Source organism: Ahaetulla prasina, chromosome 13 (genome assembly GCF_028640845.1).
Source record: "Ahaetulla prasina isolate Xishuangbanna chromosome 13, ASM2864084v1, whole genome shotgun sequence".
Taxonomy (NCBI): domain Eukaryota; kingdom Metazoa; phylum Chordata; class Lepidosauria; order Squamata; family Colubridae; genus Ahaetulla; species Ahaetulla prasina.
The window spans coordinates 1,967,779-1,988,166 of NC_080551.1; the positions used below are offsets into that span (position 1 = coordinate 1,967,779).

A 20,388-nucleotide genomic window follows, 5' to 3' on the forward strand; every position below is an offset into this window, starting at 1 on the left:
CTGTTGGTGAACCTTTGCAGCACCGAGTGCTAAAATGGTGCACATGTGTGCATGTGGCGGAAACCAGAAGAGCAGCTGCCCAGTGCACATGTGTGAATCGAGAAAATAGTCTTCTGGTTTCTGGCGCATGCATGCGCACCAGCCAGTTAGTCTTTGTGTGTGTATGCGCACCAGAAACCGGAAGACATGCATGTGCCGGAAACCGGAAGATCATCTTCCCAGCATGTGTGTGCACACCAGGCAGCTGCTCTTCTGGTTTCTGGTGCTCCCGTGTACATGAGGACCCACTGACTGGTGCGCCAGAATCCAGAAGAGCAACGGGGGATGGCTCTGGGTGCCACTTCCAGCACGCATGCCATAGGTTGACCATCACAGGCACTAGAGAACAAACCCATCAGGACCGTTCAGCAGTCTATCTACATTTGAAGGCAGCAAAATCTATATTTTGGGCAGAGAGGACCCCTGGTTTGAAAGAGGGGTCAAAGAGGCCAACTATGTCGGAATTGAACAGCCCTCTCTTGACAAAGGGGGAGGGATAGGACATCATCTATCTCCAGTCTACAAGACAGTCCTTTCAACAGTTCCAGGAAGACTCCATTTGCACTACTCGGGTGACCCTGAGGAGACAGACAAACCTCCAAGTGGCTTCAAGGACTCTCTAAAACAGGGGTCTCCAACCTTGGTCCCTTTAAGACTTGTGGACTTCAACTCCCAAAGTTGGCTGAGGGACTCCGGGAGTTGAAGTCCACAAGTCTTAAAGGGACCAAGGTTGGAGACCCCTGCTCTAAAAAGAATGCAAATGACCAGTTCTGTCTGTAAGTTTAAATCCTTCCATTCCCTGCCATCCACTCGGAGCTGAAGAAGCTTCTTGGAGGAGAAGCAAAACATCTTCAAAGAAAAACCAGAAAGTCCAGTTGCCTCTTGTTAAAGCACCTTTGTGACTGAGAAGAGCGACATGCATGCAGAAGTGGCGTGGGTGGGTGAAGACATAAGATGGTCCTTTTTTTGGCTTGATCTTGGCCGAGCCCTTCTCTTTGCACTAACACCCAGGACTTTTGCCAAGTAGACTGATAATCTAGGAGAGAGACTATGTTGCACACTGTGGAACCGGACCCCCCTTTTTCCCTTTCTTTATGGCTGGTATTGATTTAGCTGACCAGTGAGGTGCTGCTACCGAGGGCACAATTGCAAACAACGCTCACAACAAGCAATGAAGAGACACACACTGGATGCATTCAGAGCTTTCTAAAATGCTGCGAGTTGTTGAAATATACGCTGGCTACCAAATCCCCAACATTTGATCAGGTGACCATGGGAATGCTGCAATGGTCATAAATGTGAAGACTGGCCATAAATCAATTTTTTTCAGTGCTATTGTAATTTCCAATGGTCGACAAACGAATGTCTAGTTCTACCTAGAAAAGTAGAAGTCCCTCTGCATTTGTGTCCTTGCTCCGTAGTCCAGGCGCAGAGGATGGAAGGGGAAACGGTCAGGGAAAATCCCCTTTCCCTTTGTTTGACTTTCATTTTCAGCCATTGGGGATGGTCCAACTCAGCTGAAAATGGGTTGCTAGAAATGGCCCTAACGAAGGAGGAGGAATCTGTGGCTGGCTCAGGGTTGAGCAGAAGGGATCCATGTCTTCAAGCTGCCTTGAAAACCAAAGGCTGAAGGATTCTCAATCCATTCTTCCATTAGAGGACTTGACGCCTCTTTCTATTTTTGAATGCACCAAATTCTCACTGCAATCAGCATATATGATAACGAAGTTCCATTTTCCGTTCCAATTCCTTATCCTAGTCCTGAAAGAAAAAATTCTGTTTTCCGTTGAATATGTATTTTAAGAATTTTCTGGGTTGAAATATAAATCTGGTCCCCGCATTTCTTTGCCTTGTCACAAGCCAGCCACATATGATAAAAATACCTTCTTTACAATGACATTTCCAACAGACATTCGGAACCTCTTTATATATCTTTCACAATTTCTCAGGTGTTCAATACCAACAGTACATCATTTGATACAAATTCATGATCAACTTTTTATAATTATTTCAATGCAAATTTTCAACAGATCATTTTCATAAATATTCTTATCAAGTTTTATCCCTCATTTTTCTTCCAGAACATCATTAAATTATGTTAAAATATAATTATAGGATCATATATCTAATAGTTACTACAGTACCAATGATTTATTATGTGTTTATCAAAAAAGTACAGATGAAACCTTAATTATAGATCTATCTTGTAGCTCCCACCCATCTGTTCTTACATGGGATTATTAAACAGGTATAAAATAAATAAAATATATTAAAATATATTTATATTTTGAGCTGGAAATATTTCAAGTGACATAAATAGTTTTGCCTAAAAGTTAGTATAAATCATGCATCACTAAATCATGATTTATCAATACGATCTGCATGAAATAATGAATATATTGAAGAATGGATGAGCAAGAGTTAGGGTTAGGGATTGGGGTGAGGGTTAGCGGTAATAGTTAGAGTTGGGTTAGGGTTAAGGGGTTAGGATTAAGGTGAAGAGTTAGGGTTAAGTGGTGAGCTAGGTATTACCTAATATATACCTGTGTATTTGTTTCTTGTTGCCTAAGTGTAAAACCTTATTTTCCTCACCACTGAATTGCATTTCATTGGATAGGGTTGCATTCAAGCCTGTCAAGATCCTGCTGAATCTTGAGTCTATATATTCTAAAATGTTGGCCCAGCTTGGTGTCATCTGCAAATTTGATTAGTTCCCCTTTCTATCTTCTCATTTGATCGTTTATGAAGAATCCTGGGCCTAAGACAAAACCTTGAGGTACTCAACTGCATGCCTCCCTCCAGGTAGATGTAGTTCCATTGAGGACTGTGCGTTAGATGTGGTTGGTCAGCCAGTTGCAATTCCCATTCCTCTTTCCGTACTTTCTGATGATAATATCATCAGTTGGTGATACTGTCTATGCCTCGTTTCTGTCTTATCAAGAAGTAGGCTATGGTCTACTTTGCGAAATGCCTTATTGATTTCTAAGTATACTATGTTTGCAGCATTTCACTGGTCCACTAATTTAGTCACTTTGTCAAAGAGCAATAAGGTTTGTCTGGCATGATCTGTTTTTGACAGATCAAAAACATTATTACTAGCTGGCTTCTAGTAATTGTCTTATTCATTTCTCGGTTTTCTCAAATGTGTTGCTTATCTTCTCCAAGGTATTGATGTCAGGCTGATTGGTTTTGTAGTTTCCTAGCTCCATTTCCCCCCCCCCCTTTGTAGATTGGAACCACATCAGCTCTTTTCCAATTCTCTTATTTCCCCAGTGCTCCAGGTTTGAAAGATTTTGTACAGTGGTTCAGAAATCATGTCTGCCAGCTTCTTCAGAATCCTGGTATGTAATCCCTCTGGTCCTGGCGATTTGAACTCATCTGTAAGTGGGTAGGTGTTGTCTGACCATTTTCCTGCCTATTTTGACTTGCAACCATATTCTGTGTTCTACGGTATTGCTTTTATTAAGTTGGATCATTTTTTCCTTTTGCGTGAAGATAGATGTGAAGAATGAACTAAGCAGTTCCGCTCTCTCCCTGCCAGCCGTCATCTCCTTGCCATCTTTTCCCGTTAGTGGACCGATCATTTCCTTCACTTTTTTCTTGTTTTTCTGAGAAAGATATGCTGGCTTGTACAGCGTTTGCTGTGCAATCTTCCTGCTTAACTACACTGAAAAATCCAGCAGTACCTGACCACATCTTGAAGTAGGTTGGTGCATCTGATTCCGGACCCAGTTATTTTGTGACACTTTTTTGACACTCTTACATTATGAAAACAACTGCAGTACAATTAGCAGACACATCAAAGGACAATGAGACATTAAAAACCTTTATTTTATAATTTTATAAAGCAACTTTACATGAAGGACAAAGTTGATTCCATATATCTGATAATTCCTACTGCAAAAAAAAATATGTCCTGCCATATAGAAAACTAGCCTGTGCACATTGTGCTTAAACCACAAAATCTGTACAATTTTACAAAGGATTCACTGCCCTTCAAAGGGCATCCTGTAAACAATTTATTGCATATTTGTGTAAATCCTGTATGTAAAGGAAGTAAAAACAAAAGGAACACACAAGAACTAGGAGGATGAAAAACCTGCTTGCCATGAATCACTAAGAATGGCACAGGAAATGGCCATGTGATGATGTTTGTGCTTGTGCCACTGTCTCCTTAAACACAGTGCAAACTTGTCTACACGGTGATGCAAAGTTGCAAGATCTGAGACCACAAAGGCATAATCTTCTCCTCTGGCTTTGTTTACAATTTACTTTTGTCTCCTGAAATTCCTTATCATAGACCTTTTGTTGTATATGGTAATTAAGAGGCTAACGCAGACATGACATTTCTTAAGCAAGGAGAACAAGCTGCCTCCAGTGACTGCCACCATCCATAATTCACGAAAGCCACTGGTGAGAAGGTCAAATCCAAAGCAGAAAGATGGTTGGCTGCATTGTACAAGCATTACCAAAGTAGTTGTCAATTTTACAAAGATTGACAAGTGTAACAAATCAATAGTGGACGAAGAATGAAAATACCACGTTCAGATGACGGCCTCATGCAAGGTGAATCTGTCCCATCACACATGGTGATTCCTGCTGATAGTCGGTGCAGCTTGTCAACAGCTAGCTCTGATCTTTTCAGGGAAGCCCTGTCATCTTCCAGCTGTTTCAACCTGATGAACATTCCTGGGGAATTTTAGGTTTCTCTCTGATAATCAAAGACCGTGAAGGAACTACAACCAAACTTTCATACAAACAATAAGTCCTGTTTAAATATTATCCCAATGGGCCTAGTCAAAGACCTACAAGACACCTTAAGGATGCTTGCATGAGGAAGCTACAAAATGAACAAGTACAGTATTCTTACTGCACGAGAGTAATGACCACAAGAGTTAAGGCACTAACAAATCAACAAAGCGGTACAATCCAAAAATCTGCAGACACTGCTTCAAATCCAAGTGGCCATCAACTGCAAAAATAAGGGGAGTTAATATATTGCTTGGATATATACATAATCAGTTGCTGGGAAAACTTCCTATGTCCTTTTTTTGGTATCACAGCATTTCCAGATTTCATTTATGTTCTGTCTACAGCTCTACAGCTATTCAACCCAGCAACAATCAATGTTCTGTGCAAGGAATGGGATTTCTTTCTTCTGGACAGAACCAGATAGAGGTGAGAGGAGTGAAAAAGTAGTGAAGGGATTGGGATGACTGGCTGCCAAATGGATGATAGGATATGCTCTGCTGGAAACTGTTTCTGGAATACAATTATTGGATCCTGTCAATCAGAAAACGTTACCATTTGTGCCCATCTTAATAAAAACATATTAAGTTACACGTCGATTCCATCTTTTGCCTCTAAATATTTTAACTACCGTATATACTCGAATATAAGCCGATCCGAGTATAAGCCGAGGTCCCCAATTTTACCCCAAAAAACTGGGGTAAACTGGGGACTCGAGTATAAGCCGAGGGAGGGAAATGAGGCAGCTACCGGTCGGCGAAACCCTCCCTCCCTCGGCCGAGAAGGCTGGCGGCTCCCCCGCCCCGCCCTCTCACTGCACCGGCAGGGCTTCCCCGCGCTAAAGCAAAAGCCCGCCAAGTTCGCGCCGGCCGGTATAATGTGAAAAAAAGAAAAAAAAAAAAACTCGAGTATAAGCCGTATATACTCGAGTATAAGCCGAGGGGACGTTTTTCAGCACAAAAAACGTGCTGAAAAACTCGGCTTATACTCGAGTATAAGCCGAGGGGACGTTTTTCAGCACAAAAAACGTGCTGAAAAACTCGGCTTATACTCGAGTATATACGGTAATTGGGACCTGGGGATTTACTTCTAAAAATGGTAACTATTTTTAGCTCCGTGTGGAAGTTTGAAATGAGGCATGTTATCATGAGAAAAGATGAACACTGGGAAGGTTCTGAAATCAAAAGATCGCAACAGCTCTTTAACAGAGAGGTTGACATTATAATGTATAGAAAAAGAAATGAAATGTCAGAATGTGTTCATAGCGTTAAAAATACTAAAATACACCCTTTGTTGTTTCTGTACATTTTGCAATATGGGAAGGAAAAGGAATTTTGAGATGTTAGGGCATCTGCTTTGGCTGCATGAGAACTGACGCTCGCCAAGCTTTTAGACAGGATTGCGAACTGCTTATAAGTTGAATTTTGGTCAAGAATAGCTAAAATATCATCCAGTGACATTTCAACATCTATGAAAAAAGCTGACCCCTTGAGCTGATTCTTAGGCAGGCATCTTAGCCTGACTTATAAGAATAAATCATTTCTAGATTCACTTTCTATCAGCTATAGAGAAACAGCCAAACACAGAAAAGCTGCTCATAAGCAAGGTACAGATTGAGAAGAATTTCAAGTGTGAGAATGGCATTTTGCGAGAGATGGTGTAACTCACAGAACTCATTTTCTTCCTGAGCTTCTAAGTGGTCACTCAAATGAAGTCCCAGCAGTCTGCTTAGAGAGGGAACGGGGTTATTCTCCGATTCAGAATATCTACAGGGATGTATCTGAGTTTCACAAACTGGTCTGGCAACACATTAACAATTTCCAGATATCCATGGAAGTTTTTCACCAATGTGTCCTTAGGCAGAATTTTAGGAAGAGAAATGTAAATAACAGTTGCCAAGTAGTAAGGTTTAAGAGACAGCTAGCACTGTTTAGAAAATCGGCAAGGCAGAAGAAAAATGTAGAACAAGTACCATAGTCATTATGAATATCTGATTCATATTATGTAATTTAAAAAGTACGGAAACATTGAACTCACCTTCTTGATCAAGAGGCTGGAAAAAAAAACAAGCAAACCAACCAACCGTTTGTGGTAATTCAAACATTCTAACAAAATCAGAGAAGTATTTTTCCAAATAATATACATTGTATTTCAATCAATACAATCCTGAAAGGAAACAGTTCAAATTTCTCAAGAAAATAAACTGCATATACAGTACATACAAAAAAACCAAACAGTGTTACATGTAAGAGAAGGAAAGAGGAACGGGATCAAAATTTGGTGGAAGAATGAGATCAAGGCAAGGGAGACACAGTCAAAATGGCTACAATATTTGTGCAATCAACTCAACCTGCTTGTAGTTGTGCTCAAAGAACAAAACATTCAAACGTACAGATGGATACCATCCCACCAGAAACGTCTGGGGCAAACCTCACAAGAGGCAAATGAGAAGTGGACAAGCACCTTCTACAGCTCCCTCAGCTTCCAAGGAGCTTCACCAACATTCCTGGAGAAGTCTCATCCCCAAGAGGTTTTAAAAAGACAACAACAAAATCACTGTTGGATTTATCCCTCAATACAGAACCCAAAACATTCTGCTATTGTTTCAACAAGGGAAAAAAAATTAATCAACATACCAACCAACCTGGAGAATACAAGCAAAACAGGAAATTCTGTTGTAAAGCTACATTTCTTTTTTTTTAAAAAGCCTCACTTTTCTTTTTAAGGAAAGGAAAACGGATCCTCATTTTTCTGCAAAATTCCAGGCAACAAAATTGGGAGTCCGTAATGAATTTCTCTGAAAAGAAGAGGGGAAATCAGAAGTACACATTCTATTCTGCATTAAGTGTCATCATGGATCACTGTGGAAAGTAAACAAGTTTTGATTCAGTCCAATCATTGGATGCCTGCTCTAGTGCCATCTCTAAAGTATTTACCCTCTGGAATGCAATTGATTTATAAAGGGGTTTTAAGGACCACTTCTTTGAAAACAAAAATCATTTTTTTAAAAAAGCATACACACACACACACACAGTTTCCAAAGTTCCACTTTTCTACTTAAAGATGGCAACTCCTAAGCACAGCAGACCAAGGAAATGTGGTTTTGGTTATCAGCTCAGCTTAATTGTGCTTTGCCCTGCCGCCTTTCAGGTAGCTCTTCCACCGCTTGACAAACTCTTTAAACACGGGGGCCTCATCTATGGTGCCCAGCAGCTGGAGCTGATTGATGTGGGTGGTGTGATAATCCCACCGGGCTAAATTGGGAGCTGTGCCCAGCATGAAGTGGCGAAGGTCGTAGATTGTTCCTGACCCCGTGTCATAGAAGGGGAGCATGGCCTTTAAGGAGTCCATGCCTTGGTCATAGAGCAGCTTTGCTTCTTTGCCCAGCTTCTCACCAGCCGTTTCCTTTAAATCATACAGGCCAATCAGAGAGTACATGAATCCGTTTAAAACGAAGGAGCTGGGCGAGGTTGGGTACTCCTCGTACCAGTCATATTTGTTCATGAAGACTGCCCTCACGCCATGTTGCTCTGACGGGAGCTTGTAAGGGGCTGTTGCTCTCAGAGCCGAACTGAGGAAGGTATGGTCCTTTGTCAACAGATAAGCCCTAATCAAGGTGGAAATCGCCTGTCCTTGTGCCATGGCAGAGTACCAACCTGGATCCAAAGACTTAAACCCTTCCCCTAGCTTCCGGGTTACCATGATTGGCCAGCCACCCTTTTCATCCTGGTTCCTCACCAGCCAATCACTGGCAGCGAAAAAGGCTGCCATGTGGGCAGTGGTTGAAATAGTGATGTTGTCTATGAAGCCCTTTCCCTTCACGGTCAGCCTCACCACTCTTTTGGGCATAATTTTGGTCTGTTTGACCACTTTTGTGTTAGAGAGTCCGACACCCTTTCTTAAATCAGTGATGAGATCTCGTGTGATTGTGCTCCAACTGGTCCTGGCCCCAATTCCATAGGAAATGTCTCTGTCCTTAAAAGCAATCAACTGAGAATTGGAGACGTAGTGCACTGTAAACAGCTGGTTCTTCTCAGTTGTCTCGAGAACCACTGAAACACTCCCATTCGTTAATAATTTAAGGTCAAAGGAAATGACAAAGTCCTTTGTGTTCCCCAGCTGGAGAGAGGCTCCCTCGGAATTTTCTGAAGGGAAACAAATGAAAAAATACAGAGATGGTCAGGAAGCAAAATGTGAGGGTTTTTTCCTGTGTATTGAAGGACTGACCTTGTAAGTTCCCTTAATTAGCTCATCGGCCAAGATGCATGTTTTAGCAAATTCCCAAGGAACTTCAATCAATAGGGTGAAATAAACATATCAGCTTGAATCCCTTAATTATTACACATTAAAAACATGAAAGTCAAGCCAAAGATTTATGCTTTATAAAGCTAAATCTGGCAGCAATATCCCTATTGGTAAAAATCAATTAGAAATTTCTCTGGCCTTTGATCATCCCATCCCCTTTCCCAGCCTCATCAATGCTTGTTGCTCACAATTTTTAGGTTCCACCTGTTCCTTCCTCAATTTAACCCCCCCCTCTTCTTTCCTGCCTGCTGGCCCCCCCCTCCCCAAAACTCTATCCGATCAGGCAGTGCTCCCTCCCTTTACTCTGCCAGCCTCAATATTATCACGAGGAGACATTTTTGGACCAGAGATTCTACAACACTTGGTCATCCCAGGTGTTACGATGAATGCTACCCAGGCCACAATGAAATCAAACCCCACGTGACTTCCTCAACATGGTATTAGTTTGGAGCCAGGTATGTACAATGCTAAATTGGGGACACTGAAATTGGAAGATTTTGGCAGTCCCAAGTGTGTTTTTGTGCATGCACATCAATTCATCAGAGTTCAATGATTTGGGAACAGGGCAAGCTGGTGGGAAGTGACATCATCTAAAATGGAGCACATTCCTCTTGCCTTCTGGGCCTCCAGAATGAGAGCCGTGAACCAGGAATGCCAAGTTTTATACAAAGGAAAGGCAACCTGCTGTCCACTTGACTCACCAGGAACAACAAACTGCTTGACATTTGTGAATCGGGATTTGTCCAGCAACGTTGTGACCGAACAGCCTTTGGGAACCATCCATTTGCCTGGTGGGCTGCCCTGCTCCCTCTCTTCTGCCGTTTCATACACTTCAACATGGGGAGGTTTCTCTGTCAGATTTTTGCTGTAATGGCTGAGCCCGTACTGGGCAATCTGGATGGGATAAAAGTAGCCTTGAGGTCCCCACTGCGTGGAAAGCGGCACCCCTGAAACATAAGAGAACATTCTATGCATCTCAATGCCAAACTCCAGGGTGGTTCTTCCTCCTGAAAAGTCCCAGCGTTCCCTCAAACTGGTCATTTTTCTCCTGGAATATGTCAACGTGGCCATTTGGGGGATGCTTGATCTGGTTCTGTGATTTCCAGACAGGCAAATCTCCTGCTTTTGTATACCCTCATCTGACGAACAAGTTCTGGAGAACGTTGAACCTCGCAGGTTTAACCCAAACACCAATTGGTCCAATAAAGGTATTGCTCAATATGAATTTTTAAAGGTTTCGAATAATCATGCCAAAGTGGAATTTCTTGTATTTAAGCCTTGACAGATGTGCAGCCTATTTCTACTCAAGTATGCGGATATCAAGGGATACTATCTAAGGCAGTTGGGATGGCTTCACCCAATGTTTCTCAACCTTGACAACTTTAAGTCATGTGGACTTCAACTCCCAGAATCCTTCAGAATGACTTAAAAGTGGCCAAGGTTGAGAAAGACTGGCTTACCCCAATTACAGCTTTCCTGTGGGATTGCATTAGGGAACAACCTGCCCCTGAAAAAGAGGTTGCCCTCTCTCCATTATTGGCTTTTAAAAATTGGATTGTTCTACAGAACTAATGGAGGGAAAAAAACCTTCTGCTTGATTTCTTTATGTTTAATTTTACATCATGGATGTCTTATTGTAAATTTATTGTGTTCTCGAAGGTAACCTTTACTTTGTTGCGCTGTGGAACAAAAACAGTATAATTAACATGAATCTCAACTAGTTCATTAAATTTCCTATTAAAATCCATCATGGTTTTTGAAATAAAGAACAAAACTCCCTGGAGGTTACCCTGTTTCCCCCCCCAAATAAGGCATCCCTTGATAACAAGCTCACTCGGGCTTTTGAGCTCATGGCAATAAGGCCAAGTGCTTAATTCAGGGATTAATAAAAATATAAGACAGGGTCTTATTTTCGGGGAAACACAGTATTACTTTTGCCTTCCAATATTGAAAGCAACCTCTAGTTTTAAAGTTTTAATACAAGCAATATTTATGGATCTGTACATATTTTGAACAAAAATAACAAACCTTCAACGCCACTGATGCACTTCACTCTGTCCCGGACTTCCACATTATAGCCCTCAAATGACATAAAAACGCCATCTGGATGGTAGGGGGCTCTCTGGGTGTACACTTTGGAGTAACTATGGGAGAACTCAAAGCGGTCGTAGCCATCATATTGGGCAGTTTTCCCGTAAACCTCAAAGTACTTCTCCACCCATGAGAAAGGCAGAAAGATCTCATTCCCCTCCCTTCTGCCTTTAATAGTGTGCTCATCATTGATCAGACAGTCAATTTCTTCATATTTCAGCCCTAAGATTTTGTTCCCGTGGAAGCCCCCAACAATGGGGGGAGCCTTCTGCTGCTCCTGGGGCGATGCTTCCTCACTCTGCTGCTTCCCTGGTCTGTTCACACATTGGCTGCTCTCTGATGCAGCCACTCGCTTCTCTGATCCATCTGCTTTCACGCTGCCGCTCAAGTCATGCGGGAAAGGTGCTATTTTCCCACGGGTGCACCGATTCCACAGCAGGATAGTGATCAAGGAGAAGAAAATGCAGATGACAATCAAAGTCTTATAGTTCACCCGAGCTGCCAAGCAACGCATATTCATACCATACCTAAAATAAAAATTCAATTCAATTAAAATTCAGAGAGCAGACTGGGCACATGAAACAATATGCAAACTGAACAGTTCCAAGCTCCAGCTGATTGTTCTAGGAATCCCTCTTGGGGAAAGAACACCTACAGTGTTTTGCACCAGCAGCTTCACGGTAGAGAGAACAGTAATACTACTTAACAATATTTCATATCGTTTCTTACATAGTACTGTAGAATCTTGCAGGGATTTGTGAAATCTAAACTACCTTAGAAGAATACATGAAAAATAATATAAAAATAATGTACAGTGAAAAAAGGAGGAACCAAAACAAAATGAGGACTAGATCATCGAAGTAAATGAAGAAAACATCTTCAAAAGACATCTGCTGGCTTCAGAGATTTCCATGAGAACACACTCCAGGGCCGCTTGTGGGCAGGTGGTTGCAGAATGGCCTATTCTGCACCACCTCCATGCCCTGTAGGGGCCCAGGCACACAGGCAGAATGTTAGAGTAACCTAACTGTGAAAGTATTAGTATGCAAATAATTTCCATTGGTGCAAACAACAGGCATTTTTGACAGTAGGGAACTCTAATGATAGGATGATCCCGTATCTGAGGGACTGATTTTGAAATGGCCCAGGAGAAGCTGCGGAATTTCTGCTGTATAATAAGTGCTTCTCTTGCTGTCCTTGTGGGGAGTGCTTTAGAACAGGGGTCTCCAACCCTGGCCACTTTAAGACTTGTGGACTTCAACTCCCAGAATTCCACAAGTCTTAAAAGTGGCCAAGGTTGGAGACCCCTGCTTTAGAAAGTCTACACATCCCTGTTAAAATGCCAGGTTTTGAAATGTAAAAAAAAATCAAACCAAGGTAAATCATTTAAGAAATTTTTCCACCTTTAATATCATATATAAACTTGGTTTTTTGGTTATTTTCCCTCCTCTAAAAGATTGGTTTGTTTTTCAATTCGATTGTACAGCTTATGTTATATTAAAGATGGAATTCTTAAGTAATTGGTCTGATCCTTTTTACATCTCAATAACCTGGCATTTTAACAGGGGTGTGTAGACAAACCGTACAGGGAGTTTCTCTGGTGAAAAAAAATGATGAGGAAAAACTCGTGACAAACACATACACAGCTAGAGCAGCTCTTTATTCTCCTTTTTCTATTCCTTTTCTACACTGGCTGCAAGTAGGAGCAAATGATTAATTTTTAACAGAATTTCTAAAGAAGCTCAGAGTTATTTTCTCTATTCATTTTTACATTATTTTTCCTCCCCCTTTTTGTCCCTTTGCTCCTCGATTTTTTGGCCTATTCTTTATGGACTTACACTGTTTTGAGACTAATTTTTCACAGAAGGTTGCAAAAATTAAGTCACTGCCACAAAAGTAAAACTTCTGATTGCCTTGAATTTACTGAGACCATTTGCATGAAGAATAATAAATTTATGAGCTGAATCTTGATGTGCTGAACCTGGGAGTGCCTAAAAAAAGCTTGTCTGCAGGAAGTCAGGTTATGTGTGAGAGCCTCCCAAGGCAGGAGGAGGAATAGGAGATTAGCTCAAATGGAATCCATCCTCCAGGCAGCCCGAAAGAGGCTCTGGAGGAGAAGGAGCAGGGACACCACCTTTGATTACTCTGAGGGAAGTTTGAAACTCAAATAAAAAAAGAGAAGCTTGGACTTACTGTTTTTCCATTCTTTTCAAGGAATGGAAAATTAACTTCATTACAGCTAATGCCTGTAAATCCTGCTTATTTTTTTTCAAACTGAGCAATTTTTTACAGAATTTTTAATTTTTTAAAAAAAATATTTTTAAAAAATTGTTTACAATTTTTAAAATTATTTTTAAATAAGTAAACAATATTTATAATAAATGACTGAAGGTCATTCAACTTGAAAAACAGAATTAGCAAAAAAATCTTTCAACGCTTTTAATTTTTGACAAAAATTAAAACAAAAACAAAAATATATTTTAATTTTTTTTAAAGAACGAAGGGAACCAAAGGCTACAGTATTAATTTGAACATTAGCCACAAGAGGGAGCAAAAGACTAACTGTTCTTGAATTTACTGGGAGCATTAATGGACAATAACAAAGTTATAGAGAAAGTATTTTGCAAAGTCTGTGCCATGTTTGTATTCCTGCCCAGGGAGAATTCAAATTATACCTGCATCCAATGTAATTAATTGGACTGCTAAAAGAAAAATTATAGTCTAGAAACATCCCTGAACACAAAGAACTCCCAGTAAAGACAGAAGTCTGTATCCAAACTTAACAGAGCAATAAGGAAACTACTTATTCTTGAGCTTCAAAAATAAGACTGTTAGTAACATATTAATCGTAAGAAAAAAAACAGAGAAAAGTGTTCGCACAACCCCTGGAGTTGCACAATCATTTTCAAAGTCTGAAGGAAAACACGAAAATATCAGTAGGGTCTTCAAGTGTTCCAGTATCTCAGACTTCTCAACCCAGAGCCCCTCTCTGAGGAAGATGGGCAGTTAAGAATGAATGAATGACATTGTTGATGATAGGTGACTCACTTCTTAAGAGGAACAGAAACAGCAATCTGTAGAGCTGATAATCTAGTGAGGAAGGTAAGCAGGCAAGACCAGAGATTTGCCAGATGCTTACTAAAATAACCAAGCCCACTGATCATTATCTCTTTCTCCTGTTACATGTTGGGATGAACAATACAACTGAGAGCCTGGAAATAATATCAAGGACTGAGCAACTAGGCATCAAAGCAAACCAATATGGCGCCCAGGTAGTCTTCGATACTGCCAACTATAGGTCGACACCCAACAAGGCAAAGGAGGATTGTAGAAGTAAACTGCTGGTGCCACAAAGAGAACTTTGGATTTCTAGACCATAATTTACAGTACCTACAAGGGCTTCTGGCAAGAGATGGGCCAGAAGGACTGGGAAGAATGTGTTTAAAAAACAACTGGCTAATTAAAACCTCATTTATTCAGACATATCATTGCTATAGTTTTGAACATGCAGCAACAGGTCAAAAACTTCAACAGAACTTAAAATAATTGGTAGCTTTATGTGAAGAAAAATTTCATTTTACATGAAATCGATATTGTATTAATATTGGTACATCAGCACCATGATTCAATATATATGCTATGCTATACTGAGGCTGAATGGTATTTCACAGAACTCGAGTCAAATACAAATAAAAGCACGCAGTTTGACAAGGAATTTCAAAAGGTCAAAATCAGGCGGGGTAATGGGCATCCACATGTGTTTTTATAAGAAATTGGTGCCTTGATTGAATTACTGGGGAAACGATGCTCAAAAAGTAACATGGGTCCATATGAAGTTGTCATGTGGTGTAGTAAAGGGGTCTCCAACCTTGATAGCAAAGCTGGCTGGGGAATTCTGGGAGTTGAAGTCCGCCAGGCTTAAAGTTGCCACGGTTGGAGTCCTCTGGTATAGTGTCACTTTTGGACACAAGTTCTTCATTGAAAAGTTTTGTTTTGGAAGGCTGACTTATTCTTATAGACACAGTACATCTGTTCTTTTCCATTATTTGCCAGTGCCCTGGAAACTAAGAGAAAGACAACAGAAATGGATATTGTGCACTTTTATGATTAACAATACAGATACTTTCTGTATCAGTATATAAGTATACTGGAAGACTACAGTTTACGTATAGTAGTTTATATACTTAATTTCTATTAACAAATGACTAAATGTTAATATTTTAACTGCATAATACAACATGTATAGTTGACAACTTTATATGCTTCCATGGTTTTTTGGGGTTTTTTTTTCAGCTGCAAAAAGAAAAAAAGCTACTATATATTCATTGATTAGTGAGTGCTTTTGAATTCAAAATAAAGGTTATTTATCATGACACACATGGAACAATGCAGAAGAGAAGATTCTCTAAGTCCAGACATCTAAACCCAATATAGTTCTCATCCATGTGGGCCATAAGATCAAGACTGGTCTTGAATACTTCAGAATACTCTGCTTAGGTCAGAAATATTCAAGTCTTCCCTGTCATGGGGCCAAACAGACATTGTATGATCAGTGATTTGGGACAACAGGAACTGTAATCCCATAAAATCCAAGATTAAGAAAGAAACATTAACATAGCAGTATTTAAGGAGAGATTCAGCTAGACATTCTACCTGATTTTTACTTCAAAATTATTTTGGAAAGAATGAGACTATTATTTAGCAAAGTTATTATTTTAGCACCCGTAAGTCAAATCAAGCCAAGTTTCTGCTAGGACTAATCAAATAGTATTTATTTCAGTTTACACCTAGACTAGAGGAACAGAAGCAAAGAATGTGACTTTAAGGTAATACCCAACCTGAAAGTCATCCATTCATCTATGCTGTGAAAGATAGTAAGCCATCAATTTCCATGTTTCATGTAGCAAGAATAACATTTGTGTAAGATAGAAAGATATGCCACTGCTCCCTCTTAATTTGCCTCCTATACTAAAGAACATCAAGCTGGCATGTCTGACAATTCCAGAGGACAAACATTGTTTATGCTCGGAAAAATATCTTACACTAACCCTCACCCTGGGGAAGTATTTGGACAAAATCAGCATTGTAAAATGGAAATATTGTATTGTCAAAGGATCTATCTGATAATAAAAAGAGCTCAGGGATAACTATTTTACCAAAATTACTGCCAAGCACTACTAGACCAGCTTTGCATGTTTCTGGGCTATCAGCCAGCTGCTAATCACTACAGGCTTTTGCAATTTACAGTCTACAAACAAACAAACCGCACTAGGGAAACAGCTACCACAAAAGCCTTTCTCCAATAGTAGCAGACTCAATCCTATTGTGCCTCTGCAGTTATTTGCCAAGGCTGCATCATTCACATAAACCTCAAGAAGCTACTGCAGCCTCAGTTTCCTTTACAGCAATGGTATCAAACTGGTGGCCCATCGGCTGGGATGCATCACATGCAGGCCCTTCCAGCTCTGCGAAGGGGAAGAAGTCATGAAATGCTATGGGACACCGTGGCTCTATAGTACCAACAATGCATTGCTTTCCTCTTGCAAATGAGCATAAAAATGTAGCAGAATATTTCCAACTAACAGTTCATTTGAAAAATATGGAAGAATGGATGGAAGCTTGCTGAGCTAGTTTAGCTATTGTGTGCTAGATACATGTAACATACGTGCCGGCACGTAAAGTTCCAACAGATGTTATCCATAAAGAACCAGTAAAACCTGCCCACTCCTATGACAGAGTCCATCCATCGTCTAAAGTAGCCTTCGCTCCTTCATTAAGAGCTATTAATGATTATCCAACTGGCTCGTCATTAGCAAGAGAAGCCAAGGCCTCCCAGAGGGAAGGAAGAAAGGACATTGTGGCAAGTGGGGGGAAAAATCTTTCCTCATCTGTTAAGACACGAGACACTTGACAGTTAACTGTCCCAGGACTACAGATCAAAGGGATGGCTCATCCATCAAACCAAGAGCTCCAGGACTGTATGCTCTAAGTGTCACACTTACAATCTATAGTGAAAGGCACTCCCTCAAAAATCAGGACACAAATCTGGGCCCAAAAACAATAAGCAGCACAAGATGAAATAGGCCATGTTCAGAGCCAAGGCCCAAACAGCTGGGAGAGGACAAAGAGGTGAATCGGCTTCAGAAGCCAATCAAAAGGCATGGACATGGCAGGGAGGCCCTTTGGACCCAGGGGCCACATCAGGAAGCATGCCATGTGCAATGGGGCCCAGCTGAAGACCATCTTAACATAGTGTAGTGACATTCATCTAAATCAGGGGTCTCCAACCTTGGCCACTTTTAGCCTGGGGGACTTCAACTCCCAGAATTCCCCAGCCAGCAAAGCTGGCTGGGGAATTCTGGGAGTTGAAGTCCCCCAGGCTTAAAATGGCCAAGGTTGGAGACCCCAATCTAAATGGCATCATGCTGATCCATGCTACTCACCACCTAAAATTCGGAATATTGTAATTGGTCATAAGGCAGCCGCCGCCGTAAGAAGCGAAATGGCAGTGAGATGTCTTTGGGCCAAAGCTTCGCAGGCGTCCACCGGCGGTTCCAGAGCCCAGCAGGTTTTCTCCAGGAACTCCTCCTCTCTCTTCTGGGGGGATGAAGCCATGCCGGCCAGAGGCGTAGAGCCCGTAAAGCCTTCAGACGACCTACTGACACGTGAAAACAAGAAGGGCCACCAGGCAACAGTTTCAATTTCACTCCCATTTGCAGATTTATTTATTTTTTTTGGGGGGGGGGGTTAAATTTTTTAAAGACATACAAACATAAAAACATCTTTTATTCAAATTTCAATACAATGTGTCGGTTTGCGCAAAACCAATTATCTATCATTAGCTTATTTAATCATCCACTGTATCAACTAACTATAATCAAATAATTTAATCAATTAATTTCTGGAACGATATTTCTCATCATCCTATTTTATCCATCATTTCAAAAGAATTATATCATTCATTCGTATCAATTCATTATCATCAATAATTTTTAACTTATTAAAAACTAAAGTTTTCTTTGTCATAATTTCTTTTCCAACCTTTGGTAAAATAAATCCCATTCTTTATAAAACTGCTTATCTTCCTGTTCCCTAAGGCAACAGTTTCAATTCCACTCCCATTTCCAGATCTTAAAGGTTTTCCCCCCAAGGAACATTTCCGTCAGCCGTTCATTGCAGGTCTTAGGAGCCTCTCCGCTTCCACTGGCCTCCTTCGCTCTGCCGGGGGCGAAGCGGCGGCTGCGAGCACCCGGGGCAGGAACGGCCTCGCACCCCGGGAGACCCCGGCCCGGCCCGGCCCAGTCCAGGCGCGGAGACCTTCCTCCTTCTGAGGGAACCGAGCGACACCCCCGGGCCTTCCCGCGCGCCCACCTTGCTACGAGGGCTCGGCCGCTCCCGCGGCGCCAGGCAGGTGCAAGGCCGGATAGTCGAACGGGGCCCGGGCGGAGCAGGAACACGGCCGCCCGCTCGCTTGCTCGCTCGCTCTCTCCGCATCGGGAGGGCCGCTCCGGCGCAGCTCCGTCCCGAGCCTTTCGGGGTAGGCCCCGCCGGGCCGGGAGTAGCTGGCGCGCCTCCGTCTCCCTAGCAACGCGGACCGCCGTCCCCCCCCCACCCGAGATGAGCCACAGCCCCTCCCGCTGGGAGGCAGACGAGAGAGAGAGAGAGAGAGAGAGAGACGGAGCGAGCGCGTCCCGGCGCCGCCGGCCACTCTGCCCGGCCCAGCCAACTCGGCCCCTGAGGAAAGTGGCTCCGCCCTCTTCCCGCTGACTTCCCGCGAGAACAACCTCGATGGGTGCGCCTCTGCTGGGCGCCGTCAATTAAAGCCGGGCTCGCCCATTTGCCAGCGCGCCCCGTCTCTGCAACCAATGGCAAAGCCGCACCTCTCTAGAGGGAGCCAATCACAGTGCATCACGGAAAGCCGTGCTGGGAATCCTGGGAGTTGAAGTCCACGTGTCTTGAAAGTTGCCACAGCGCTGCGCCAAAGGCACAGAGAGCGTGGCTGAAGGGCGGAATCTCTCATGCCAAGAGAGCTATAGACGGAATCAAAATAGCAGAGTTGGAAGGGACGTTGGAGGTCTTCTAGCCCAGCCCTCTGCTCAAGCAGGAAACCCTATACCAGGGGTCTGCAAACTTGGCTTTTTTAAGACTGCTGGCTGAGGAACTCTGGGAGTTGAAGTCCACAAGTCTTAAAAGAGCCAAGTTTGCAGACCCCTGCCCTATACAATTAGAGACAAGTGACTGTCCAGTCTCTTTAGGAAAGCCCCCAATAATGGAGCACCCATAACTTCTGGTGGCAAGCTGTTGCATTGGTTAATTGTTCTCACCGCTAGGAAGCTTTTCTTTAATTCCTGGTTGCTTCTCTCCTTGATTAGTTTCCATCCATTGTTTCTTGTCTTGCCTTCTGGTGCTTTGGAGAATAGCTTGACTCCCTCTTTGTGGCAGCCCCCCAAATATTGGAACTCTGCTATTGTTTCACCCCTCATCCTTTTCATTAAACTAGACATACCCAATTCCTGCACCTGTTCATCCTATGTTTTCGTCTCCAGCCTCCTAATCACCTTTGTTGCTCTTTTCCGCACTCTTTCTAGAGTCTCAACATCTTTTATATCATGGCGACCAAAACTGGATGTGTGGCCTTACCAAGGCCTTATATCACTTCATGTGATCTTGATTCTTTCCCTCTATTAATGCAGTACTGTATTTGCTGTATTTGCTTTTTTGACAGCTGCAGCACACTGCTGGCTCATTAAGTGATTGTGTGCTAGGACTCCAAGATCTTTCTCACTGCTATTGAGCCATGTACCACCTATTCTCTGCATTTGGTTTTTTTCTTGCCTAAATATAGAATCTTACTTTTCCCACCATTTAATTTCCCACCATTAAAGTAATTATACGATATATAAGCATATTTATAAGCATAAGTATAAAAAAACTATACGAATTGGATACAATCAAAGGGGACATTGGGACAGGAACGATAGGCACATTGTGCTCTTATGCACGCCCCTTACAGACCTTTTAGGAATAGGTCAATAGTAGATAGTTTTTGGTTAAAACTTTGGGGATTTTGGGAAGAGACCACAGAGTCAGGTAGTTTATTCCAGGCATTAACAACTCTGTTACTGAAGTCATATTTTCTGCAATCAAGATTGGAGCGGTTCATATTAAGCTTAAATCTATGGTGTGCTCGTGTAATGTTGCGAT

General features: G+C 42.0%; 1 protein-coding gene across 4 annotated transcripts; it reads right to left on the bottom strand.

The window, feature by feature from the left end:
- Positions 1 to 6,913: 6,913 nt before the first annotated feature.
- Positions 6,914 to 18,918, bottom strand: GLCE (glucuronic acid epimerase). 4 transcript variants are annotated; one of them, XM_058156325.1, is made up of 6 exons: positions 18,556 to 18,918; positions 17,628 to 17,842; positions 15,053 to 15,248; positions 11,122 to 11,711; positions 9,795 to 10,040; positions 6,914 to 8,933 (listed from the first exon to the last, which is right to left on the bottom strand). In XM_058156325.1, the coding sequence occupies exons 4-6, from the start codon at positions 11,702 to 11,704 to the stop codon at positions 7,909 to 7,911; spliced, it is 1,854 nt and encodes a 617-aa protein (XP_058012308.1). In that variant the 5' UTR covers positions 11,705 to 11,711; positions 15,053 to 15,248; positions 17,628 to 17,842; positions 18,556 to 18,918; the 3' UTR covers positions 6,914 to 7,908. The 4 variants fall into 4 exon arrangements, with proteins under 4 accessions (XP_058012308.1, XP_058012306.1, XP_058012305.1 ...); XM_058156323.1 differs by lacking the exon at positions 15,053 to 15,248 and having other exon boundaries at positions 17,628 to 17,839; XM_058156322.1 differs by lacking the exon at positions 15,053 to 15,248.
- Positions 18,919 to 20,388: the final 1,470 nt, after the last annotated feature.

Bases quoted from the DNA above. Each gene is read 5' to 3' on its own strand.
- GLCE (XM_058156323.1), bottom strand. From the start codon at position 17,659: ATGACCAATTACAATATTCCGAATTTTAGGTG. The intron at 11,712-17,627 runs GTGAGTAGCATG...TTTTTATTTTAG, and splicing joins AATATTCCGAATTTTAGGTG to GTATGGTATGAATATGCGTT. The intron at 8,934-9,794 runs GTGAGTCAAGTG...GTTTCCCTTCAG, and splicing joins CAAGCAGTTTGTTGTTCCTG to AAAATTCCGAGGGAGCCTCT.